Consider the following 25413-nt stretch of genomic DNA (forward strand, 5'->3'; position numbering starts at 1 on the left):
CGCACGGACGGCACGGAGCGCTGAGCGGGGCCGCTGGCTGGAGGCACCCGAACCGGAGGGCGGTGTGTGCCTGGCTGGCTGCTGCCTCGGGCACAGGGGACAGGAGCTTGCCGGCTCCACGGATACCCCTGGGGACACTCGGGCCGCCTCTGAGCGTCTTTCCGAGATGTTCCCTTTCCGAGATGTTCCCTTTTACCTGCCCTATTCCCACCTCACCGGCCCCTGCTGCTGCTGCTGCTGCCAGGACCTCACCCGCTGCACTGCCCTTTCCCCCTGGAGCAGCTCAGCAAGTGGAGGCCAAAGCCCTCCTTGCCCGTTTCCCTCGGCCCCACAGGCTGGGGAGCTGCCGGCTGTCGGGCGCCTGCTGCCCAGCCCTGGCTGCGCAGCTGCTGCAGGGGCCCCGTCTCACCTGCCTGGACCTGAGTGACAACGAGCTGCAAGCCGACGGCGTCCTGCAGCTCTGCCACAAGCTCCGGCATCCCGCCTGCCCGCTGCGGAGCCTGGGGTGAGGGCTCTGCCACGGCCCTTTCCCCGCCCGGCATCCCCGAGCTGGGGAGCAGATGCTGCGGGACAGGCAGGGATGCACCTGCATCGCGGCTGCTTCAGCTCCTCCCTCCCCACAACCTCCAACACCTTCTCCTCTTTTCCTGCGTGCCCCAAGCCCAGGCTAAGCATGGAGGGTTTCAGCCAGGCCCTGCTGCAGGAACTGGATGCCCTGCAGGCACTGCAGCCCGCCCTGAGATTGGGAACCTCCTGGAGCCGACTGGGGCCATGGCCCGGCTGCCCTGCCACCGCGGGGTCCTGCTGCCGGGAAGGAAGGCACCTCCCACCTTCAGGAGACCATCCCTCCTTTAGGAAAAGTCCTTCCAACACCCACAGCCATTCCCAGCCCAGCTCTCCGTGCTGTGAGAGGCTCAGAGCCTGCCCCACTCTCATGGATTTGAGACAGGACATTGTTAGGAGGACGCACGAAATGAGGGTAACTAGGCTCTAAGCTTAAAGTTACAAAAAGTTGATTTAATTACCTAACAGAATTGGAGGGGAAATGTAAGGCAAAAATAAACTTTTTATACATTATTTTGTTCTCTTTTTCCACTTTCTTACGAACTTATAGTATTTACTTCTTATTTTTCTTTACAATCAACAAGCTGGGTAGGGGGCAGGGTGTAGGGTTTCTTTTCAGTCTTTAGAGCAAATTCTCAAATTTACTCATCACTACAATTCTTTTACTACAAATACTCTTTATCTTTACTTGTTTCTCTTTTTCTTCAGACAGTTTTTTCTGCTCTCACCCCCACCCTCTTAAGAAGCAGTTTCTGCACTTACCCCCCCTTCCTTTTTTCTAAACTAGCAACACAGACAGGGGGCAGGTTGAGGGGTCTTTTGGTCAGTTCAATCAGGAAAAGAGGTTCTTTACTTATCCACGGGGTCTTTTCCCACGAGAGACAGTTATTTGAGAACTTCTTTGGCGTGGGTCTAATTTCACAAGCAACATCCTGCCCGAATCCTGCTGCAACATGAGTCTTTTTGTCCATAAGGTGCTGTGCAGACTCTCCCGAGCTGAGGCCAGGCTGCTTCCATGCCAGGAGCAAGGCCTTTCTCTCCCTTGCAAGGCCTTTGCAGTTTTAACTCTTAGATGAGACTCTCACTGGTTCACAGTTTTTTCTAGGCATCCATCTGCTCCCCTTGAGAGGGCTGTGGGTGAATTTCTGCATCCTTATGGACTCCATGGGCTGCAGGAGAAACTTCTTGCTCCCCCCGTAGTTTTCACCACGGCTAGCAGAAAGTTATTCAGCTCTGGTGCTGGGAGCACTGGAGCACCCCTTCCTCTCCCTTTTTCACTGACCTTGCTGCTCTCTATGCTGTTCGTCTTCACTTATTTTCACCTCCACCTCCTCCTCCTCCAACTACAAAGCAGTGAAAGAAGTGCGTGCCTGCTTTGTTTTGATTTTTCCTTCAATATGTTTTCACAGAGGCGTAACCAGCACTTCCAATTAGCCTAAACTTGGCCAGCAGCATGTCCATCACCTTCAGAGCCATCAGAGATTGGCTCTGCTGGACCTGATGTAAAAATTTCCAGAACCTGCACTCAGGACACACAGGAGACATTTTTGTACCACACCCCACCCCTCAGACACCTCTCCAGGCCTACTAGAACAGCTTCTGAGGGATCCAAATTTCTCTTAGATGTTAAAAACACATCACTGATGTTTTAGGCTGACCGAAACCACCACACCACCCATGGGGCATATGGAGAAGATCCTGCTGCCTCTGCGGGGGCTGGTCCTGCCCTCTCCCTTTTCCCCTCAGCCTTTCTGGGAACAGTTGTGTGCATTTGGCAGTGCCAAATAAAGATCCCACAGCCAATCCCAGCAATCCCCCTGCGCTCTTCCCCGTAAGCCCACCATGCCCAGGGATGTGTCGGTGGTTCCAGTTCCTGCCACAAATCCCTGAGGGAAGGCTGATGTACCCGGGATGGAGGTTCCAGCCTCAAGGGAGATCCCAGCCCTGGGAGTGACTCTGACCAGTTTAAGTTTTATTAGGAAAAAATGGAAATTGACACCGAAATCAAAGATTTTCCCTACACAGGAACACATTTCCTGCAGTTCTGCCGTGCTGGGCACAGACAGGTGACCTCTGTGGGCAAGGCCACACTGCCTGGTGACAGTGCCACCCCACACTGCCGCACAGATGTCCCCAGGGCTGCGGCATGCCCAGGACATCCTCATGGTGACGTTCCCAGGATGCTGCTGCTGCCGACATCATCATAGTCCGTGTGCTCCGGGGGCTGTTCCGGGGGTTCCCTGGTGGCTCCTGGGGGACTTGGAGGGGAGTCGATCCCACCTTGGGGACAGCACAGAAAGGTGCCTCAGGGTGGCAGCCCCGTGTCCCCTCTGACCGACCCCACCCGGGATCTGGCTGCAGCCCCCTTGGATCTGTCGCTGGATCCCTGCCCACCCCCACAGCCAAACCCTGCCATGCAGTGCCTCTGCAGAGGCAACAGGGCAGCTGGGATCCCTTTTACCTGTGGGGAGGACACGGATCCACCTCCTCCATGCCACTCCCTCAGAGATGTCCCCGGTGCTGGGAGCAGGGGACTCCTCTGCCACATCCAGGGCATCATCATAGCCATCCAGGGTTCCATGCTCGAGCCAGGCAGGGGGACCTGGGACAGGCACAGGGGTCCATGGCAGCGACCCAGTGACCGTGACAGGGGTCATGCTGTGCCATCCCCTCCAGCATTGTCACCAGGCATGCTCTGGTGGCCCTCGGATCCCTCTAGGAAAGATGTTACTTTGCTGCACAATAACAAGGGGGGGAATTTGTTCCCTCAGCTCCCCAACCCAGGTGTGTCCTCTGTCCCCTCTGCTCCCCGTGGGCTTCCTGCCCTGTGCTCCTACCTGGGGCTGCGTCAGTGTCACTTCCCTCCATGCTGTCCTCAGTGTAATACGGCAGCTTCTTCACCGATCCCTCCGACACAGAGCCTGCAGGGGGTAAAGAGGGACTCAGCAGAGGCCTCAAGTGGCACCGCAGGTGGCACAACCTCACACGGCACGGGAGGAGCTGCCACGGGACCGAGGGAAAGCCCCAGCCCAGGGCGAGGAGCCAGGGCCAGGCCACCAGGACCCGGAGCTGCCGTGGGGCTGTGGCGCAGAGCCCTCTCTCCGGGCACAGCTGGGGCACTCGGGCTGCACCCACCTGGGCCACTGGGCACCTCCTGGTACTCCGGCATTGCCGTGTAGTCCAGCTCCTCGTAGACAGCGTTGGAGATGGCATCCGCAGCTCTGCCAGCGCCTGCAATGACAGGCAGCACTTACCTGGGGCCATGGGCACCCTGGGGGGCACCAGGACCACCCCTGCCCACCTTCGGAGCTGTTCTGCAGGGCGGGAGCCCCAGAACCCGCAAACCGGCTCTCTCCTGGCACCCACCCGCCGGGACCCACCTCGGCGCCAGGCGCGGGCACGGCACAGCAGCGCGGCCAGGGCACCCAGGGCCAGGCACAGCAGCGTCCCCAGCACCACACACAGCACAGCTGGCACGGACACAGTCCCCACGGCCCGCGTGGTTCTGATGGGGATGCCTGTGGGGACACGGGCAAGCAGTGAGGGGAGGGGGATCCCAGCCAGCCCGGCGTAGGGGGTGCCGACACCGGCAGAGATACCTGTGCTGCTGGCGTTGTCCGGATACGGAGTGGTGGCTGTCTCAGCGGTGCCATCAGTGTCCTCCTCCTCACAAGCCACGTAGGCGTCCCCGCCAGGGCCGCAGCTCTGCAAGCGCCAGGGTGCCGAGGGACACCCCCAGAGCGAGCGAGCCTCCTCCTCACAGCCCACCCACGCCAACCAGGCGGGGGCTGGCTGCTGGGCAGGGCCGGGCGACAGCCACCCCCTGTGCCCACAGCCGAGGTGGCGGCACACGGTGCCAGCCGTGCTGTCGCTGACGCCCTTGTCGCACACGCGGCCCCAGGTGTCGTTGCGGGACACCTCCAGGTACCCGCGGCAGCGCCCGCTGCCACCCGCCAGCCGCACGGAGAGCTGCTCTGCAAGAGGTGCGGGGGGGTCACAGCACAGCCCAGAAGCCCCCGAGGGGCTCCGCCGCACCCTGAGCTGGGGGCGCCCAGCACCCACCTGAGCACACGGCCCCTGCCCCGCCGCCGCGCTCGCACTCGTGCCCTTCCGAGCGCCCGCATTCCCAGAGAGACTCCTCGCTCCCGGAGCACTCGGGGATGTACGGCCACAGCGGCCCCGGGCCAGGAGCGAAGCGCGCCGAGCTCGGGGCCTCCAGCGCCGTGCCGCATCCCAGCTCCCGGCACACAACGGCCGCGTCCTGCAGGTCCCAGCCTTCCTGGCACACGCTGCTCCACCTGCCACCGGAATACACCTCCACCCGCCCGGCGCAGCGCCCAGAGCTCCCCGCCAGCCTCACCCGTCGGCTGCCTGCGGGCATGGAAGGACCCTGCTGGGGTGGCTGCTTGGGGCATCGGCACCTCCAGCCCTTCTCAGGACACTCACCTGAGCAGATGATGGCTGCCCCATGAGGAATGCCGGCTGATGCAGTTGTCATATTCCATGTATTGGTTTCAAAATCGATCTCGTTCCCGTCATTAGTCCTATTGGTCAGCATGGTGGTCATGTCCTTGATGGTTTTGATCACCCTGTGCATGATTGTCTGCTCCGTCGAGTTCAGTTGCCACAGCCTGGCCTAACCAGCGACAGCATCGCTCTTGTCTACCCCTCCACAGCCCAGCTCCCAGCACACTTTGCTGAAATTCCGTGTGATCGAAAGCTCTCCTGGCACACGGCGCCAATCCCCGGAGCTTATGGCCAACTCCAGCCACCCGTCACACCGAGTCTCACCCTCCACCAGCCGCAGGGACTCAACCATGCCTGTAAAATGACCTGACTCAGCCCTTCCCTTCACCCCAAAACAGCCCTGCCTCCTCTGATCGCAGTGCTTGGGGCGGCCCAAAAGCCCTCAGGGCTCCTCCCGCAGGTGCCATACACACCTGAGCAGTTGACGGCGGCGGCGTTTCCAGGGGCGCACGGGGCCTTGCCCAGCACGGCCACGGGGCACTCGCCCGGGTGCCGCTCGCTGCCGCTGCAGCCAAAAGCGTCCGGCCGCAGTGGCCCCTCGCCGCTGCCGAAGGAGCCTCCCGGCGGCACGGCCAAGGCGCGGCCGCAGCCCAGGTGGCGGCACAGGACGTGGGCGTCGGGCAGCTCCCACTCGCTGGCGCACACGGAGCCCCACGTGCCCCTCGCCGCCACCTCCACCCGCCCGGCGCATGCCGAGCTGCTGTTGCCCAGCCGGAAGCCCGTGTAGGCTGTGGCAGAAAGGCCAATGAGGGCGGTGACGCTGCAGGGAGCCCAGCAGCCCCCCGGTGTCCCTGACACTTACGGGAGCAGATGACGCTGGCGGGGCCGCTGCAGCCCTGGCCCTGGGGCGCTCGCTGGCCGCAGGCACTCAGGAGGGGCTCGCTGCCATTGCACTGGAAGCCCCCCTCCCAGAACGGCCCCCATCCCGCCCCAAACCGGCCACTGCCGCCCATGGCAAGCGCCGTGCCGCAGCCCAGCTCCCGGCACACCACCTGGGCCACCTTCATGTCCACCTCATCCTCGCACACACGGACCCAGGCCCGCCGCTGCCGCACCTCCAGACGCCCAGCGCACGCTCCATGGCCGCCGACCAGCCGGGAAAACCCTGCGGGAGCAGCACAGCCTCAGTGTCGAGGGATGTGCGTGAAGTGACAGAGCTCCCCATAGGCTGACTCCTACCTTGGCAGACAACAGCAGTGTCGTAGTCATGGATGATGCCACTATATGGTCCCCAGCCACGGATCTCACAGTCCCAGAGCGTTTCCTCATTCCCACTGCAGTTCACCAGGACGAGATTGACAGTCCCGTTCCCTGGGCCGAAGCGGTCGAGGGCAGAGTAGGCGCCGGCGGCCGAGCCACAGCCCAGCTGCTGGCACACCACCTCAGCGTCCTCCATGTCCCAGTTGTCGTCTGCCACTGAGCCCCAGTGTCCACGCAGCTTCACCTCCACCCTCCCAGCGCAGGGGCTGCTGCCGCCCGCCAGCCTCAGCTCCACGGCATCTGCACCGGGAAACCGACATAGCTCAGCCCTGCCCTGGACGTTCCAGCACAGTGCTGGTGCCCCAGCACGGTCAGCGTGTCCCCTCACCTGTACAGATCACCCCCACATCCCGCTCGTGGCCACAAAAGTGATTTCCCCATCCGAGGTGTGAACAATCTTCCAGCGAATCCTCGGTGCCGCTGCACAAGGGATGGAGCCAGATCCGCCCGCTGCCTTGCGTGATCGGGACGTACGGGGACGCTTTGGCCACCCGGCCACAGCCCAGCTGCCGGCACACCACCACGGCCCAGCGCGCTTCCCAGTCGAAGTCATAGACGCAGACGGAGCCCCACTCACCGCTGTGCTTCACCTCCACTCGCCCGGCACAGCGCCCGCCGCCGCCCACCAGGCGCAGCTCCGCGGAGCCTGCGGCACGGACGGAGCTCAGCCGGGCCCGGCACCGCCGCGGGCCCCGCTGCCAGCCGCCCGGCACTCACCCCCGCACAGCCGCACGCACAGCAGCAGCCCCAGCGCCGCCATCGGCCCCATGCCACCGGCCCCGAGCCCAGCGCAGCCACAGGATGTCTCGGCAGCGCCCCAGCCTATGCGGGCAGCAGCACCAGGGCGGCCTTTATGAGGCGCCTGATCGCCCGCCTGCGGGGCCACGGCACCAATAACCTGCTCCGTGCCCAAATATGAGCCTCGGCTCTGCTTCTGGCGTCACACGCCTCGCCACAGGGGGCTGGCACCCGGATGTCCCCGGGGGCACACAGCCCCCCCCGAAACACCTGGGCCGCGGGGGCCCTTCCTGTACCCCCCCGTGGCTCCAACTCAGCTGCTGAAGCCTGGCAGGAGCCATCCTCACGGCGACACACCGCACCCCAAATCCTAACGAGAGCCTCCCCGGGACCAGCCCCAGGTCCGGCAGGAGGCAACGCCCGAAGCCCCCATGCTCGGGGTGCTCCCCTCTCGGGGTGCCCGCAGCCCCCGCGGGGGGTGGCAGCAGCCCCCGGCTCCGCGCGGCGATGGCAGGTGGCAGCTCCCCGGTCCCTCGCGGCGGCGCTGGCACATGGATGGCGCTGCTGCCGCAGCTGTGGCCCCGCGCTCGCCTCGCCGCCAGCGCAGGAAGGAGGCGGTTTACCCCCCGGCGCCTCCCGGCCTCGCCATCGACCCACCGCGGCTCCTGACACCTGCGCGGCCCGCGATAACGCCGCGGCTCCGCGCTGCCCCTGCCCCGCCGCTCCGCTCCCCTGCAGCTCGGCAGCCGCGCCGCTCAGGAAACTTCCCCGCCCCATCATTTACGAGACTCGCTGTCAGCACACTCCCAACGCAGGAAACTCGCACTGCTGCCACCGGCGCCCCTTCACAGCCGCGGCTCCGCTGACCCACGGTGGCCCCAGTGGCTCCCGAAACCGGGAAGCCCACTCCCGCACCCAGACCTCGCTCCCTCATTAGTTCCATCCCAGGTTAATGATAAAAGTCTCTCTCCTCCGAGAGCGAAGGGCCCTGACACCCCCTCCCCCACCCACAACAGAGCCTCTTAGATGGAAGTGAAGAATAAACTATTTATTTGACAAAACCACGCAGAGTGCCCTGCAGGGCACAGGGGAAGGGGAAAACCAAGGTGAAAAGGAGTTATTCAACCTGATTAAAAAGTCCTTTTCCTCAGACACAGCCCCTCTCCTCCTCTCCCCCCACGGGGCCGGGTGGAGCTCCCTGGAGAGCTCTGCTGTCCTCTGGCCCTCCTGGGTCTCCAGGTGGCAAAGCAGATCGAAGAGAAGGGGTCCAAACGAGGAAAAAGAAAAAAATGGGAAAAAAACGGCAACAGAGCTCACTCCGACCTCCGTCCAGCACGCAGTCTCTGCCGAGCCACGAATCCTCCCCCGGAGCGAGGCTTGGGGAAAATGTTTTCTAAACAACCCGCGTTTCTCTCTTCGGCTGGGTGTAGTTAAAGAGACAGGACCACACATTTTTTCCCACATTTTTTTCTTTCCTGGGCATATAAGCCAACGATAGGGGATAAAGGATTATCATAACATCAATCCAAGACATTCCACCCCTTATTCCATAGCCTTGGCTTAACGCCCACCCTAACATCTTCCAACTTTAAACACACACACACATATATACACATATATACATACATACACATATACATATATACACATATACATATATACACATAACTATGTACAAATAATGTCATTCGGTGAACGGTGGTATGTTGCCATCCCAACCTTACATGTGGCCTTCACCCAAAATTAAATTTCCCTGAGGGACACATCGTGTTTTTCCATCTTCCTGCATTATCCACCAAGTACACCCTGGTCCCTGAGCAAAGACAAGCCCACGGATGGGTTTGTCTTTATGTGAGGCAGAATCAATGCAGACAGTTTTCCCTAACAAGCCTCTGGCATGTACTGCTGGGACCTTATCTCCATCCACTGTATGTAGAAGCTCAGATTGGGCAGGACCTGCTCGGTTGATGGAGCCTCGGGTATTGACTAACCAGGTGGCCTCTGCTAAATGTCGCTCCCAATTCTTATAAGTTCCCCCACCCAATGCCTTTAGGGTGGTTTTTAACAGTCCATTATACCGTTCCACTTTGCCAGCGGCTGGTGCATGATAGGGAATGTGGTACACCCACTCAATGCCATGGTCTCTAGCCCAGTTGTTTATGAGGCTATTTTTCAAATGAGTTCCGTTATCTGACTCAATTCTCTCAGGGGTACCATGCCTCCACAGGACTTGGTTTTCAAGGCCCAGGATGGTGTTACGAGCAGTGGCATGAGGCACAGGGTAGGTTTCCAGCCACCCCGTGGTGGCTTCTACCATTGTGAGCACGTAGCGCTTGCCATGGCGGGTTTGAGGCAGTGTGATGTAATCAATCTGCCAGGCCTCTCCATACTTATATTTAGACCACCTTCCACCATACCACAGGGGTTTCACCCGCTTGGCTTGCTTGATGGCAGCACACGTCTCACAATTATGGATTACCAGGGAGATACAGTCCATGGTTAGATCCACCCCTCGGTCTCGTGCCCACTTATAGGTGGCATCTCTGCCCTGATGGCCTGAGGCATCATGGGCCCATCGAGCTAGGAATAAATCTCCTTTATGCTGCCAATCCAAGTCTACCTGGGACACCTTTATCTTTGCAGCCTGATCTACCTGTTCATTGTTTCAGTGTTCCTCATTAGCTCGACTCTTGGGGACATGGGCGTCTACATGGCGGACCTTCACAGGTAGTCTCTCTGCCCCGCTAGCAATGTCTTTCCACTCTTCAGCTGCCCAAACTGGTTTTCCCCCTACGCTGCCAACCAGCCTTCTTCCACTTTTCCAGCCAACCCCACAGAGCATTGGCTACCATCCATGAATCAGTATGAAGGTAGAGCTTTGGCCATTTCTCTCTTTCAGCAATGTCCAGGGCTAACTGAACGGCTTTGAGCTCAGCGAATTGGCTCGATCCCCCCTCTTCTTCCCTAGCTTCTGCAACCCATCGTGTGGGGCTCCACACAGCTGCTTTCCATTTTCGTTTTGTCCCTACAAGACAACAGGAACCATCAGTGAAAAGAGCATAGCGTGTTTTGTCTGCTGGCAGTTGGTTGTATGGTGGGGCTTCCTCTGCACGGGTCACCTGTTCCAGCTCCTCTTCCTCAATCAGACTAAAATTTTCACCTTCAGGCCAATTTGTAATTATTTCCAAAATCCCAGGGTGTTGGGGAAGATGAAATAGGAAAGCCTTATAGATATGATTACCTTGCAAGAGATGTTGAGGATATGGAAAATATGAGTGATATTGAAATGAAGACAAGGTTCAAGTTGTAGAGTAACTAAAAAACAATGGTTTGGCCACGAAGGTAATCCCCCCTCTTGATAGAACAATGCCCTCTGCCCAGGCAGGTCCAAAGGTCAGAGCAGACCCTACCTGCCTGGTAGATATCCCAAAGGTTTTTAAGGTTTGAAACATGACCCTGTATGGTAATGTGCTGATTCTTATAGGTTGTATGTAAATGCTGTAGAGTTTGTAGCTTGTCTTAGATTGGTGAAAGGGAATTAGAATATTCAACAGAGAAGATGATTTATTGCATTGTAAACAGCAAATCACTCTCTTTTACTCTCTTCTTTCTGCTCTCTCTCTCTCTCTTTTCTCTGGCCTGCTTTGGGGTGCATCTTGCAGCCCAGCAGGCCTCTCATGCCCATGCTCTTTCGCAATAAACCCTCACGTTCTAAAACTCATCTTTAGAGATCTCTTGTCCCTATTTTATCCCCATAACTAAACCCCACGGAGTATATTCTTACACCAGGGCGATTCAGATTTCCCATACGGGCGCGCTGTGTGATAAGGGCAATCCATTTGCTCCACGTGCCATTGGTGGCATGATGAGTAGAGGGAACCTCTGCTTTAAACATCCACCCCAGCACTGGTAGTCGAGGTGCCAGGAGGAGTTGTGCTTCTGTGCCAATTACCTCTGAGGCAGCTTGGACTCCTTCACATGCTGCTAGGATTTCTTTCTCTGTTGGGGTGTAGTTGGCTTCAGACCCTCTGTAACTTCGGCTCCAAAATCCCAATGGACGACCCCGAGTCTCACCAGGCACCTTCTGCCAAAGGCTCCAGGACAGGCCATGGCTCCCAGCTGCAGAGTAAAGCACATTCTTTACTTGTGGCCCTGTCCTGACTGGGCCAAGGGCTACTGCATGAGCAATCTCCTGCTTGATCTGGGTGAAAGCTTGCTGCTGTTCAGGGCCCCAGTGGAAATCATTTTTCTTACGGGTAACCAGGTAGAGAGGACTCACAATCTGGCTGTACTCGGGGATGTGCATTCTCCAAAAGCCTATAGCTCCCAGAAAAGCTTGCGTCTCCTTCTTGTTGGTTGGGGGGGACATTGTGATGATTTTATTGATAACCTCAGTAGGAATCTGACGCCGTCCATCTTGCCACTTCACTCCTAGGAACTGGATCTCGTCGGCAGGCCCTTTGACTTTGCTCTTTTTTATAGCGAAACCGGCTTCCAGGAGAATCTGGATGATTTCCTTTCCTTTCTCAAATACTTCTTCTGCTGTGTCCCCCCACACAATGATGTCATCAATGTATTGCAAATGTTCTGGAGCCCCACCCTTTTCCAATGCAGCCTGGATCAGTCCATGGCAGATGGTGGGACTGTGTTTCCACCCCTGGGGCAGTCGGTTCCACGTGTACTGCACGCCCCTCCAGGTGAAAGCAAACTGAGGTCTGCACTCTGCTGCCAGAGGAATGGAGAAAAATGCATTTGCAATGTCAATAGTGGCATACCACTTTGCTGCTTTGGACTCTAGCTCATACTGGAGCTCCAGCATGTCTGGCACAGCAGCACTCAGAGGTGGAGTCACCTCATTCAAGGCACGATAGTCCACAGTCAATCTCCATTCTCCTTCAGATTTGTGCACAGGCCAGATGGGGCTGTTAAAGGATGAGTGGGTCCTGCTGACCACCCCTTGGCTCTCCAGCTCACGGATTAGTTTGTGAATGGGAATCACGGCATCACGAGTTGTCCGGTACTGTCGGCGGTGCACAATGGAGGTTGCAATCTGTACTTGTTGCTCTTCCCCTTTCAGGAGTCTACTGCAGATGGGTTCTCTGACAGTCCAGGCAAGGTGTTCAGTTGTTTTATGCCCTCTGTCTCTACAGCAGTGTGGTGGTTTTGATTGGCCCAAAACATCAGTGAAGTGTTTTTAACATCTAGGAGAAATTTGGACCCCTCAGAAGCTGTTCTAGTAGGCCTAGGGAGGTGTCTGAGGGGTGGGGTGTGGCACAAAGATGGCTCCTGTGTGTCCTGAGTGCAGGTTCTGGAAGTTCTTACATCAAGTCCAGCAGAGCCAATCTCTGATGGCTCTGAAGGTGATGGACATGCTGCCGGCCAAGTTTGGGCCAATTGGAGGTGCTGGTTACGCCTCTGTGAAAACTTATTTAAGAAAAATTCAAAACAAAGCAGGCACACACTTCTTTCACTTTGTAGTTGGAGGAGGAGGAGGTGGAGGTGAAAATATGTGAGGGAGAACAGCATGGAGAGTGCCAAGGTCAGTGAAGAAGGTGGGGGAGGAGGTACTCCAGTGCTGGAGCTGAAAAACCCTCTGCTAGCCACAGTGAAGGCCATGGGGGGGCAGGAGGTCCCCCTGCAGCCCATGGAGTCCACAGGAGTGCAGAAATTCTGCCCACAGCCCACGCCAGAAGGGCAGGTGGATGCCTGGAAAAGACTGTGAACCAGTGGGAGTCTCATTTAAGAGTTAAAACTGCAAAGGCCTTGCAAGGGAGAGAAAGGCCTTGCTTCTGGGATGGAAGCAGCCTGGCCTCAGCTTGGGAGAGTCTGCACAGCACCCTATGGACTAAAAGACTCATGTTGCAGCAGGATTCAGGCGGGATGTTGCTCGTGAGATTGGACCACGCCAAAGAAGGTCTCAGAGGACTGTCTCTCATGGGAAGGAGCCCTGGCTAAGTAGAGAACCTCTTTTCCTGATTGGACTGACCAGAGGACCCCTCAACCTGCCCCCTGTCTGTGTTGCTGGTTTGGAAAGAGGGAAAGGGGGGGGTGAGTGCAGAGACTGCTTCTTAAGAGGGTGGGGGTGAGAGCAGAAAACTGTCTGGCGAGAGAGAGAGAGAGACAAGTAGAGATACAGAGTATTTGTAGTAGAAAAATTGTAGTGATGAATAAATTTGAGAATCTGCTCTGTGGACTGAAAAGAGACCCCACACCCTGCCCCCACCACCCGGCTTGTTGACTGTAAAGGAGGAAAGGGGGTGAATACTATAGGTTCTTAAGAGGGAGGGGGGAATGAACAAAAATTGTATGAAAAGTTTATTTTAGCCTGCATTTATCCTCCAACTCTGTTAGGTAATTAAACACTTGTTGCAACTTTAAGCTTGAAGCCTGTTTGCCTTTTTTTCATGTGTCCTCCTGGCAAATGTCCTTGTCTCGAACCCATGACAAGCAGCTATCCCAAATGCCCACTTGAGTCCCTTTGGGTCTTTGAAATATCCATTTTGGAGGAAGTCTATACCCAAAATACATGGAGCCTCTGGGCCAGTCACAATGGAATGTTCTTTCCACTCTCTTCCAGTCAGGCTCACCTCAGCTTTCACCAGGGTCAAGTCTTGTGATCCTCCTGTCACGCCGGAAATACAAACAGGTTCTGTCCCCACATGTCGCGATGGGATTATCGTGCATTGTGCACCAGTGTCAACTAAAGCCTCGTATTCTTGTGGCTCTGATGTGCCAGGCCACCGAATCCACACTGTCCAAAAAATTCGGTTTTGCCTGGCCTCTACCTGGCTAGAGGCAGGGCCCCTCTAACCATGGTGGGCATTCATGTTAGAGGTTCCTTCAAGGGAATCAGACATGTTGAGTAGAGCTACTTCCCTTCTGGTGGAGTTCCCTCTCTGAGTCTTGCCCTCCTTCAATTCACGCACTCGTCGTGCCAGGACAGCAGTGGGTTGTCCATCCCACCTGTTCATGTTTTCTCCACTGTCACACAGGAAATACCACAACTCACGTCGAGGGATATATCCAGTTCTCATAGCTGAGGAGCGTCTGCGTGGGGTAACAGAACCTCTGATCTGTACTGCTGAGATTTGGAGAAGGCTGTCTTTAATCTCTTTACTGAGTTTCTCATGATTCTTCTCTATCTTATTTTCTAGTTTCTGCAGATTTGTTTCCACAGTTGAGATTCTTGCATTCATTGGGCTATGCACGACATCTGCATACGCTCGGAGTTTCCTTGTCATATCACGCACAGTCTCATGCCCGTCACCTCGCTTCATAATGGCTAAAGCAGAAGCATACCCTGATGGCCCAAGCTTTAGGAGTTTCCGCCACATCACAGGTGTACATTCTATCCTATCTGGGTCTATAAAGGGATCTGGGTTTGCTATGTCCTCTGAGAAGACAATTTCTACCACCGCCATTTCTCTCAAGCGTTGAATCTCTTGTTCTATGGTTCTCCACTGGGTTTGTTGCGAATAGAGATCGTCGGGATGTAGGTATCTTTCCCTCGCAGCTCTGATAGCTCGTCTCCAGAGGCTGCTGCAGTCAGGCCCATCTCGTACAGTTTGGTTGATATCTGGGTCACGTGACACAGTCCCTAAATGCCTTGCCTCAGTAGGATCTAGAAGTGTAACTTCGCCTGCAGCATCCCAAAGACGGACTAACCAACTAATCACAGATTCATCATCTCGTTGGACATAATCTTTTCTTAGGCTGTGAAGGTCTCTCACATTCATGGATTCAACAATGACCTCTGACTCAGTTGCTGACCTTGAGGGTCCCTCCCCACTGTCATCTGGGCGATCAGTCTTAACTTGGGCTTTCCTGCTCCTTGTAACAGGAGCAACTGCCACTGGCTTAGGCTCCCTTCCTTCCTGTTCTAGAATATCCCACAGTGTACGGTAAGTATATGCCAGGGCCCAACATATTGCACTGCAGTTGTCTCTGCACTTCTCTTTCAGATACTTCCCCACCTCAGCTGGTCTCGGGATTTGTCCAGGGGAAATTCCCAGTCTATTGGATCAGAGAATTTCTTTAAAGTTTTACCTATGTCCTCCCATACTCCACACCATTCACATTTCCTCACATCTGGATTAGGTGCCTGCTCCTGCTCAGCCCCTCTGGACTTCTCAGCCCTCATTCTGGTAAAACTGAACATCATATACATGCAACCTCCCAGGTAAAGCACCTGTACTACCAAGTTAATGGTCTCTTGAACATCCAGGGGAAACTGAATATTCTCAAAAGATGATCTACCAGATTTAAAGGGAAAGAGATGGGTGAGGAGCCAGGAAGCTTCACCCTCTACTTCTCTAACAGGTTGGGTAATATTACTAACAAAACTCCAAAACACGTTACTAAAACTAGAGGAGGAAACTAACAGAGCATGTACATCTTTAACTGTTTCCCATACCTTCTTACAGATCGTCAGTATCACGCACATTACTATAACCAGCCGGAGTCGTGTCCCTGATTGGTGGAAATTATACATTAGGGACAAGATTGCCCCTACCTGTTGGTAGGGGAACAAACCTGTGTGCCAAACAGACAGTATTACATCAAACAACCTCCCATCAAACAGCATAGTGACTACTGATGGCTGTAATTCAATACCAAGCGTTTAAAACCAGAATGCAATTATTAGGATTTTTTCTTCACTTTCTCTAACCCCACAAAAGGTGTAGAACAAGTAATCAAGGCCCCCTAAGTTGGGCGCCAAATACTGTCCCGGGTTAATGATAAAACTCTCCCTCCTCCGAGAGCGAAGGGCCCTGACACCCCCTCCCCCACCCACAACAGAGCGTCTTAGATGGAAGTGAAGAAAAAACTATTTCTTTGACAAAACCACGCAGAGTGCCCTGCAGGGCACAGGGGAAGGGGAAAACCAAGGTGAAAAGGAGTTATTCAACCTGATTAAAAAGTCCTTTTCCTCAGACGCAGCCCCTCTCCTCCTCTCCCCCCCGGGGCCGGGTGGAGCTCCCTGGAGAGCTCTGCTGTCCTCTGGCCCTCCTGGCTCTCCAGGTGGCAAAGCAGATCGAAGAGAAGGGGTCCAAACGAGGAAAAAAGAAAACAATGGGAAAAAAACGGCAACAGAGCTCACTCCGACCTCCGTCCAGCACGCAGTCTCTGCCGAGCCACGAATCCTCCCCCGGAGCGAGTCTTGGGGAAAATGTTTTCAAAACAACCCGCGTTTCTCTCTTCGGCTGGGTGTAGTTAAAGAGACAGGACCACACATATTTTTACACATTTTTTTCTTTCTTGGGCATATAAGCTAACGATAGGGGATAAAGGATTATCATAACATCAATCCAAGACACCCATGCTACACTCCCAGGTGTCTCACTGAAGAAATCCACTTACTCTTGCACAGGAGCACAGAATCAGCCTGAGCTGCAGCCTCCGAGAAGGGTCCCTGTGCTCTGACCCCTCACATTCCAACCAAAGTGTCACTCTTCCTCCTGATCCTCGTCTCCTGCTGTCTCTCTCCGCGCCTCTCACCTGGCCCTTTGTTATGCTAAGGGTTGGCACATCCCGGCCTCTTGTCTCGGCCTCCCAGCCAGAGCAAAGCGAGCAGCTGGAGCTGCAGCTGCTCCCCACCCACCTGCAGCACAGCAATTCCTCAGCAGCACACCGCGGCGCTCCCTCGCTGTGCGGCGGCGGGAAGAGCTGCGCTGCCCCAGCCCCCCGCGCTGCCGGGCACCGGGCCCGGACTGCTCCGCTGACACACGCACGGACGGCACGGAGCGCTGAGCGGGGCCGCTGGCTGGAGGCACCCGAACCGGAGGGCGGTGTGTGCCTGGCTGGCTGCTGCCTCGGGCACAGGGGACAGGAGCTTGCCGGCTCCACGGATACCCCTGGGGACACTCGGGCCGCCTCTGAGGGTCTTTCCGAGACGTTCCCTTTGAGCTGCCGTATTCCCACCTCACCGGCCCCTGCTGCTGCTGCTGCCAGGACCTCACCCGCTGCACTGCCCTTCCCCCCTGGAGCAGCTCACCAAGTGGAGGCCAAAGCCCTCCTTGCCCGTTTCCCTCGGCCCCACAGGCTGGGGAGCTGCCGGCTGTCGGGCGCCTGCTGCCCAGCCCTGGCTGCGCAGCTGCTGCAGGGGCCCCGTCTCACCTGCCTGGACCTGAGTGACAACGAGCTGCAAGCCGACGGCGTCCTGCAGCTCTGCCACAAGCTCCGGCATCCCGCCTGCCCGCTGCGGAGCCTGGGGTGAGGGCTCTGCCACGGCCCTTTCCCCGCCCGGCATCCCCGAGCTGGGGAGCGGATGCTGCGGGACAGGCAGGGATGCACCTGCATCGCGGCTGCTTCAGCTCCTCCCTCCCCACAACCTCCAACACCTTCTCCTCTTTCCTGCATCCTTCCCACTCAGGCTGAGCACGGAGGGCTTCAGCCAGGCCCTGCTGCAGGAACTGGATGCCCTGCGGGCACTGCAGCCCGACCTGAAGATTGGGAACTTCCTGGAGCCGACTGCGGCCATAGCCCGGCTGCCCTGCCACCGCGGGGTCCGGCTGCGGGGCAGGAAGGCACTCCCCTCCTTCAGGAGACATCCCCTCCTTTAGGAAAAGTCCTTCCTACACCCAGAGCCATTCCCAGCCCAACTCTCCGTGCTGTGAGAGGCTCAGAGCCTGCCCCACCCATGGGGCACAGCGAGCAGATCCTGCTGCCTCTGCGGGGGCTGGTCCTGCCCTCTCCCTTTTCCCCTCAGCCTTGGCGGGAACAGTTGTGTGCATTTGGCAGTGCCAAATAAAGATCCCATAGCCAATCCCAGCAATCCCCCTGCGCTCTTCCCCGTAAGCCCACCATGCCCAGGGATATGTCGGTGGTTGCAGTTCCTGCCACAAATCCCCAAGGGATTACTGATGTACCCGAGATGACGGTGCCAGCCTCAAGGGTGGTCCCAGCCCTGGGAGTGACTCTCTGACCAGTTTGTGTTTTAATAGGAAAAAAGGGAAATTCACACGGAAATCAAAGATTTTCCCCACACAGAAACAGTTTTCTTGCACTGCCGGGCACAGACAGGTGGCCTCTGTGGACAAGGTCACACTGCCTGGGGACAGGGCCACCCCACACTGCCGCACGCATGTCCCCAGGGAAACAGCCTGGCCAGGGCATCCTCACGGTGACGTTCCCAGGATGCTGCTGCTGCCGACATCATCATAGTCCGTGTGCTCCGGGGGCTGTTCCGGGGGGTCCCTGGTGGCTCCTGGGGGACTTGGAGGGGAGTCGATCCCACCTTGGGGACAGCACAGAAAGGTGACCCCTCTGACCCACCCCACCAGGGATCTGGCTGCAGCCCCCTTGGATCTGTCGCTGGATCCCTGTCCACCCCCACAGCCAAACCCTGCCATGCAGTGCCTCTGCAGAGGCAACAGGGCAGCTGGGATCCCTTTTACCTGTGGGGAGGACACGGATCCCTCTCCTACATGCCACTCCCTCAGAGATGTCCCAAGTGCTGGGAGCAGGGGACTCCTCTGCCACATCCAGGGCATCATCATAGCCATCCAGGGTTCCATGCTCGGGCCGGGCAGGGGGATCTGGGACAGGCACAGGGGTCCATGGCAGTGACCCAGTGGCCGTGACAGGGGTCATGCTGTGCCATCCCCTCCAGCATTGTCACCAGGCATGCTCTGGTGGCCCTCGGGTCCCCCTGGGAAAGACGTTACTTTGCTGCACAATAACAAGGGGGAGAATTCGTTCCCTCAGATCCCCAACCCAGGTGTGTCCTCTGACCCCTGTGCTCCCCGTGGGCTTCCTGCCCTGTGCTCCTACCTGGGGCTGCCTCGGTGTCACTTCCCTCCATGCTGTCCTCAGTGTAATACAGCAGCTTCTTCACCGATCCCTCTGACACAGAGCCTGCAGGGGGTAAAGAGGGACTCAGCAGAGGCCTCAAGTGGCACCGCAGGTGGCACAACCTCACACGGCACAGCCGAGCTACCACGGGACCGAGGGAAAGCCCCAGCCCATGGCGAGGAGCCAGGGCCAGGCCACCAGGACCCGGAGCTGCCGTGGGGCTGTGGCGCAGAGCCCTCTCTCCGGGCACAGCTGGGGCACTCGGGCTGCACCCACCTGGGCCACTGGGCACCTCCTGGTACTCGGGCATTGCCGTGTAGTCCAGCTCCTCGTAGACAGCGTTGGAGATGGCATCCGCAGCTCTGCCAGCGCCTGCAATGACAGGCAGCACTTACCTGGGGCCATGGGCACCCTGGGGGGCACCAGGACCACCCCTGCCCGCCTTCGGAGCTGTTCTGCAGGGCGGGAGCCCCAGAACCCGCAACCCGGGTCTCTCCTGGCACCCACCCGCCGGGACCCACCTCGGCGCCAGGCGCGGGCACGGCACAGCAGCGCGGCCAGGGCACCCAGGGCCAGGCACAGCAGCGTCCCCAGCACCACACACAGCACAGCTGGCACGGACACAGACCCCACGGCCCGGGTGGTTCTGATGGGGATGCCTGTGGGGACACGGGCAAGCAGTGAGGGGAGGGGGATCCCAGCCAGCCCGGCGCAGGGGGTGCCGACACCGGCAGAGATACCTGTGCTGCTGGCGTTGTCCGGATACGGAGTGGTGGCTGTCTCAGCCGTGCCATCAGTGTCCTCCTCCTCACAAGCCACGTAGGCGTCCCCGCCAGGGCCGCAGCTCTGCAAGCGCCAGGGTGCCGAGGGACACCCCCAGAGCGAGCGAGCCTCCTCCTCACAGCCCACCCACGCCAACCAGGCGGGGGCTGGCTGCTGGGCAGGGCCGGCCGACAGCCACCCCCTGTGCCCACAGCCCAGCTGACGACAGACGGTGCCAGCCGTGCTGTCGCTGGTGTCGTTGGCGCACACGCGGCCCCAGGTGCCGTTGCGGGACACCTCCAGGTACCCGCGGCAGCGCCCGCTGCCACCCGCCAGCCGCACGGAGAGCTGCTCTGCAAGAGGTGCGGGGGGGTCACGGCACAGCCCAGAAGCCCCCGGGGGGCTCCGCCGCACCCTGAGCTGGGGGCGCCCAGCACCCACCTGAGCACACGGCCCCTGCCCCGCCGCCGCGCTCGCACTCGTGCCCTTCCGAGCGCCCGCATTCCCAGAGAGACTCCTCGCTCCCGGAGCACTCGGGGATGTACGGCCACAGCGGCCCCGGGCCAGCAGCGAAGCGCGCCGAGCTCGGGGCCTCCAACGCCGTGCCGCATCCCAGCTCCCGGCACACAACGGCCGCGTCCTGCAGGTCCCAGCCTTCCTGGCACACGCTGCTCCACCTGCCACCGGAATACACCTCCACCCGCCCGGCGCAGCGCCCAGAGCTCCCCGCCAGCCTCACCCGTCGGCTGCCTGCGGGCATGGAAGGACCCTGCTGGGGTGGCTGCTTGGGGCATCGGCACCTCCAGCCCTTCTCGGGACACTCACCTGAGCAGAAGATGGCTGCCCCATAAGGGATGCCGGCTGATGCAGTGGTCATAGACCCTTCAATGTTTTCAAAATCGAAATCGTTCCTGTCTTTGGTCCTATTGGTCAGCATGGTGGTCATGCCCTGGATGGTTTTGATCACCCTGTACATGATGGCCCGCTCCGTCTCGTTCAATGCAGACAGCGTGGCCTCGCCAGAGACAGCATCGCTCTTGTCTACCCCTCCACAGCCCAGCTCCCAGCACACTTTGCTGAAATTCCGCGTGATCGAAAGCTCTCCTGGCACACGTCGCCAATCCCCGGAGCTTATGGCCAACTCCAGCCACCCGTCACACCGAGTCTCACCCTCCACCAGCCGCAGGGACTCCACCATGCCTGTAAAATGACGTGACTCAGCCCTTCCCTTCACCCCAAAACAGCCCGGCCTGCTCTGATCGCAGTGCTTGGGGCGGCCCAAAAGCCCTCAGGGCTCCTCACGCAGGTGCCATACACACCTGAGCAGTTGACGGCGGCGGCGTTTCCAGGGGCGCACGGGGCCTTGCCCAGCACGGCCACGGGGCACTCGCCCGGGTGCCGCTCGCTGCCGCTGCAGCCAAAAGCGTCCGGCCGCAGTGGCCCCTCGCCGCTGCCGAAGGAGCCTCCCGGCGGCACGGCCAAGGCGCGGCCGCAGCCCAGGTGGCGGCACAGGACGTGGGCGTCGGGCAGCTCCCACTCGCTGGCGCACACGGAGCCCCACGTTCCCTTCGCCGCCACCTCCACCCGCCCGGCGCATGCCGAGCTGCTGTTGCCCAGCCGGAAGCCCGTGTAGGCTGTGGCAGAAAGGCCAATGAGGGCGGTGACGCTGCAGGGAGCCCAGCAGCCCCCCGCTGTCCCCGGCACTTACGGGAGCAGATGACGCTGGCGGGGCCGCTGCAGCCCTGGCCCTGGGGCGCTCGCTGGGCGCAGGCACTCAGGAGGGGCTCGCTGCCATTGCACTGGAAGCCCCCCTCCCAGAACGGCCCTCGTCCCGCCCCAAACCGGCCACTGCCGCCCATGGCAAGCGCCGTGCCGCAGCCCAGCTCCCGGCACACCACCTGGGCCACCTTCATGTCCACCTCATCCTCGCACACACGGACCCAGGCCCGCCGCTGCCGCACCTCCAGACGCCCAGCGCACGCTCCATCGCCGCCGACCAGCCGGGAAAACCCTGCGGGAGCAACACAGCCTCAGTGTCGAGGGATGTCCGTGAAGTGCCACAGCTCCCCACAGCCTGACGCCTACCTTGGCAGACAACAGCAGTGTCCAAGTCATGGAGGGTGCTATTATATGGTCCCCAGCCACGGATCTCACAGTCCCAGAGCGTGGCCTCATTCCCACTGCAGTCCACCTTAACCACACTGACAGTCCCGTTCCCTGCGCCGAAGTGGTCGAGGGCAGAGTAGGCGCCGGCGGCCGAGCCACAGCCCAGCTGCTGGCACACCACCTCAGCGTCCTCCATGTCCCAGCTCTTGTCTGCCACTGAGCCCCAGTGTCCACGCAGCTTCACCTCCACCCTCCCAGCGCAGGGGCTGCTGCCGCCCGCCAGCCTCAGCTCCACGCCATCTGCACCGGGGAACCGACATAGCTCAGCCCTGCCCTGGACGTTCCAGCACAATGCTGGTAGCCCAGCACGGCCAGCGTGTCCCCTCACCTGTGCAGGTCACCCCCACATCCCGATCGTGGTCACACAAGTGCTGTCCCCATCCGCGGTGTGGACACTTCTCCAGTTCATCCTCGGTGCCGCCGCACAAGGGATGGAGCCAAATCCGCCCGCTGCCTGGCCCGAACGGGGCGTACGTGGACGCTTTGGCCACCCGGCCACAGCCCAGCTGCCGGCACACCACCACGGCCCAGCGCGCTTCCCAGTAGAAGTCGAAGGCGCAGACGGAGCCCCACTCACCGCTGTGCTTCACCTCCACTCGCCCGGCACAGCGCCCGCCGCCGCCCACCAGGCGCAGCTCCGCGGAGCCTGCGGCACGGACGGAGCTCAGCCGGGCCCGGCACCGCCGCGGGCCCCGCTGCCAGCCGCCTGGCACTCACCCCCGCACAGCCGCACGCACAGCAGCAGCCCCAGCGCCGCCATCGGCCCCATGCCACCGGCCCCGAGCCCAGCGCAGCCACGGGATGTCTCGGCAGCGCCCCAGCCTATGCGGGCAGCAGCACCAGGGCGGCCTTTATGAGGCGCCTGATCGCCCGGCTGCGGCGCCACGGCACCAATAACCTGCTCCGTGCCCAAATATGAGCCTCGGCTCCGCTTCTGGCGTCACACGCCTCGCCACAGGGGGCTGGCACCCGGATGTCCCCGGGGGCACACAGCCCCCCCCGAAACACCTGGGCCGCGGGGGCCCTTCCTGTACCCCCCCGTGGCTCCAACTCAGCTGCTGAAGCCTGGCAGGAGCCATCCTCACGGGGACACACCGCACCCCAAATCCTAACGAGAGCCTCCCCGGGACCAGCCCCAGGTCCGGCAGGAGGCAACGCCCGAAGCCCCCATGCTCGGGGTGCTCCCCTCTCGGGGTGCCCGCAGCCCCCGCGGGGGGTGGCAGCAGCCCCCGGCTCCGCGCGGCGATGGCAGGTGGCAGCTCCCCGGTCCCTCGCGGCGGCGCTGGCACATGGATGGCGCTGCTGCCGCAGCTGTGGCCCCGCGCTCGCCTCGCCGCCAGCGCAGGAAGGAGGCGGTTTACCCCCCGGCGCCTCCCGGCCTCGCCATCGACCCACCGCGGCTCCTGACACCTGCGCTGCCCGCGATAACGCCGCGGCTCCGCGCTGCCCCTGCCCCGCCGCTCCGCTCCCCTGCAGCTCGGCAGCCGCGCCGCTCAGGAAACTTCCCCGCCCCATCATTTACGAGACTCGCTGTCAGCACACTCCCAACGCAGGAAACTCGCACTGCTGCCACCGGCGCCCCATCACAGCCGCGGCTCCGCTGACCCACGGTGGCCCCAGTGGCTCCCCACACCGGGAAGCCCACTCCCGCACCCAGACCTCGCTCCCTCATTATTTCCATCCCAGGTTAATGATAAAACTCTCTCTCCTCCGAGAGCGAAGGGCCCTGACACCCCCTCCCCCACCCACAACAGAGCCTCTTAGATGGAAGTGAAGAAAAAACTATTTCTTTGACAAAACCACGCAGAGTGCCCTGCAGGGCACAGGGGAAGGGGAAAACCAAGGTGAAAAGGAGTTATTCAACCTGATTAAAAAGTCCTTTTCTCAGACGCAGCCCCTCTCCTCCTCGCCCCCCCCCGGGGCCGGGTGGAGCTCCCTGGAGAGCTCTGCTGTCCTCTGGCCCTCCTGGGTCTCCAGGTGGCAAAGCAGATCGAAGAGAAGGGGTCCAAACGAGGAAAAAAGAAAAAAATGGGAAAGAAACGGGAACAGAGCTCACTCCGACCTCCGTCCAGCACGCAGTCTCTGCCGAGCCACGAATCCTCCCCCGGAGCGAGGCTTGGGGAAAATGTTTTCTAAACAACCCGCGTTTCTCTCTTCGGCTGGGTGTAGTTAAAGAGACAGGACCACACATTTTTTTCCACTTTTTTTTTCTTTCTTGGGCATATAAGCCAACGATAGGGGATAAAGGATTATCATAACATCAATCCAAGACACCCATGCTACACTCCCAGGTGTCTCACTGAAGAAATCCACTTACTCTTAGCACAGGAGCACAGAATCAGCCTGAGCTGCAGCCTCCGAGAAGGGTCCCTGTGCTCTGACCCCTCACATTCCAACCAAAGTCTCCCTCTTCCTCCTGATCCTCGTCTCCTGCTGTCTCTCTCCGCGCCCCTCACCTGGCCCTTTGTTATGCTAAGGGTCCGCACTTCCCGGCCTCTTGTCTCGGCCTCCCAGCCAGAGCAAAGCGAGCAGCTGGAGCTGCAGCTGCTCCCCACCCACCTGCAGCACAGCAATTCCTCAGCAGCACACCGCGGCGCTCCCTCGCTGTGCGGCGGCGGGAAGAGCTGCGCTGCCCCAGCCCCCCGCGCTGCCGGGCACCGGGCCCGGACTGCTCCGCTGACACACGCACGGACGGTACGGAGCGCTGAGCGGGGCCGCTGGCTGGAGGCACCCGAACCGGAGGGCGGTGTGTGCCTGGGTGGCTGCTGCCTCGGGCACAGGGGACAGGAGCTTGCCGGCTCCACGGATACCCCTGGGGACACTCGGGCCGCCTCTGAGGGTCTTTCCGAGACGTTCCCTTTGAGCTGCCCTATTCCCACCTCACCGGCCCCTGCTGCTGCTGCTGCTGCCAGGACCTCACCCGCTGCACTGCCCTTCCCCCCTGGAGCAGCTCAGCAAGTGGAGGCCAAAGCCCTCCTTGCCCGTTTCCCTCGGCCCCACAGGCTGGGGAGCTGCCGGCTGTCGGGCGCCTGCTGCCCAGCCCTGGCTGCGCAGCTGCTGCAGGGGCCCCGTCTCACCTGCCTGGACCTGAGTGACAACGAGCTGCAAGCCGACGGCGTCCTGCAGCTCTGCCACAAGCTCCGGCATCCCGCCTGCCCGCTGCGGAGCCTGGGGTGAGGGCTCTGCCACGGCCCTTTCCCCGCCCGGCATCCCCGAGCTGGGGAGCGGATGCTGCGGGACAGGCAGGGATGCACCTGCATCGCGGCTGCTTCAGCTCCTCCCTCCCCACAACCTCCAACACCTTCTCCTCTTTTCCTGCGTGCCTCAAGCCCAGGCCGAGCATGGAGGGCTTCAGCCATGCCCTGCTGCAGGAACTGGATGCCCTGCGGGCACTGCAGCCCGCCCTGAAGATTGGGAACCTCCTGGAGCCGACTGGGGCCATGGCCCGGCTGCCCTGCCACTGCGGGGTCCTGCTGCGGGGCAGGAAGGCACTTCCCACCTTCAGGAGACCATCCCTCCTTTAGGAAATGTCCTTCCAACACCCACAGCCATTCCCAGCCCTGCTCTCCTGGCTGTGAGAGGCTCAGAGCCTGCCCCACTCTC

The 25413-nt window shown here is 59.8% G+C and overlaps 2 protein-coding genes and 1 long non-coding RNA gene across 4 annotated transcripts in view; 1 reads left to right on the plus strand and 2 right to left on the minus strand.

Moving 5' to 3' along the window:
* Positions 1–537, plus strand: part of LOC146436991 (NACHT, LRR and PYD domains-containing protein 12-like) — a 9112-nt gene extending 8575 nt beyond the window's left edge. Inside the window, exon 7 of one of the 2 annotated variants that reach the window (XM_085063384.1) lies at positions 335–537. In XM_085063384.1, the coding sequence (XP_084919510.1) occupies positions 335–509 (175 nt within the window). In that variant the 3' untranslated portion in view covers positions 510–537. The remainder of the gene's footprint in view (positions 1–334) is intronic. The other variant, XM_085063383.1, reaches the window with a different exon arrangement.
* Positions 538–2532: 1995 nt separating this feature from the next.
* On the minus strand, positions 2533–3463 carry LOC146436992 (uncharacterized). Its single transcript, XR_014852792.1, has 3 exons — positions 3402–3463; positions 3026–3166; positions 2533–2844 (listed from the first exon to the last, which is right to left on the minus strand). It is a non-coding gene; the product is annotated as an uncharacterized LOC146436992 (long non-coding RNA).
* An 82-nt stretch (positions 3464–3545) lies between these two features.
* Positions 3546–22198, minus strand: LOC146436993 (antigen WC1.1-like). The gene is made up of 20 exons (XM_085063764.1): positions 21730–22198; positions 21353–21655; positions 20964–21278; positions 20086–20844; positions 19623–19997; positions 19404–19541; positions 18862–19254; positions 18486–18626; positions 18211–18325; positions 17049–17345; positions 16691–16896; positions 6680–7063; positions 6271–6645; positions 5894–6196; positions 5428–5819; positions 5011–5200; positions 4627–4935; positions 4164–4538; positions 3700–4082; positions 3546–3644 (listed from the first exon to the last, which is right to left on the minus strand). Exons 1-20 carry the CDS (start codon positions 21944–21946, stop codon positions 3546–3548), a joined length of 6069 nt encoding a protein of 2022 aa, XP_084919890.1. The 5' UTR covers positions 21947–22198.
* Positions 22199–25413: the final 3215 nt, after the last annotated feature.

The sequence above is a fragment of the Lichenostomus cassidix genome, chromosome 5 (assembly GCF_008360975.1).
Source record: "Lichenostomus cassidix isolate B80296 chromosome 5, HeHo_3.0, whole genome shotgun sequence".
Classification (NCBI taxonomy): domain Eukaryota; kingdom Metazoa; phylum Chordata; class Aves; order Passeriformes; family Meliphagidae; genus Lichenostomus; species Lichenostomus cassidix.

What these genes read in the sequence shown, in the direction of transcription:
- LOC146436993 (XM_085063764.1), bottom strand. Translation starts at nt 21,946, where the DNA reads ATGGAGGACGCTGAGGTGGTGTGCCAGCAGCTGGGCTGTGGCTCGGCC. An exon ending in TGCCCGCGCCTGGCGCCGAG is followed by an intron (nt 19,255 to 19,403) that starts GTGGGTCCCGGC and finishes CTGTCATTGCAG; the next exon opens with GCGCTGGCAGAGCTGCGGAT. An exon ending in GAGGAATTGCTGTGCTGCAG is followed by an intron (nt 7,064 to 16,690) that starts GTGGGTGGGGAG and finishes TGCGGGGGTGAG; the next exon opens with TGCCGGGCGGCTGGCAGCGG.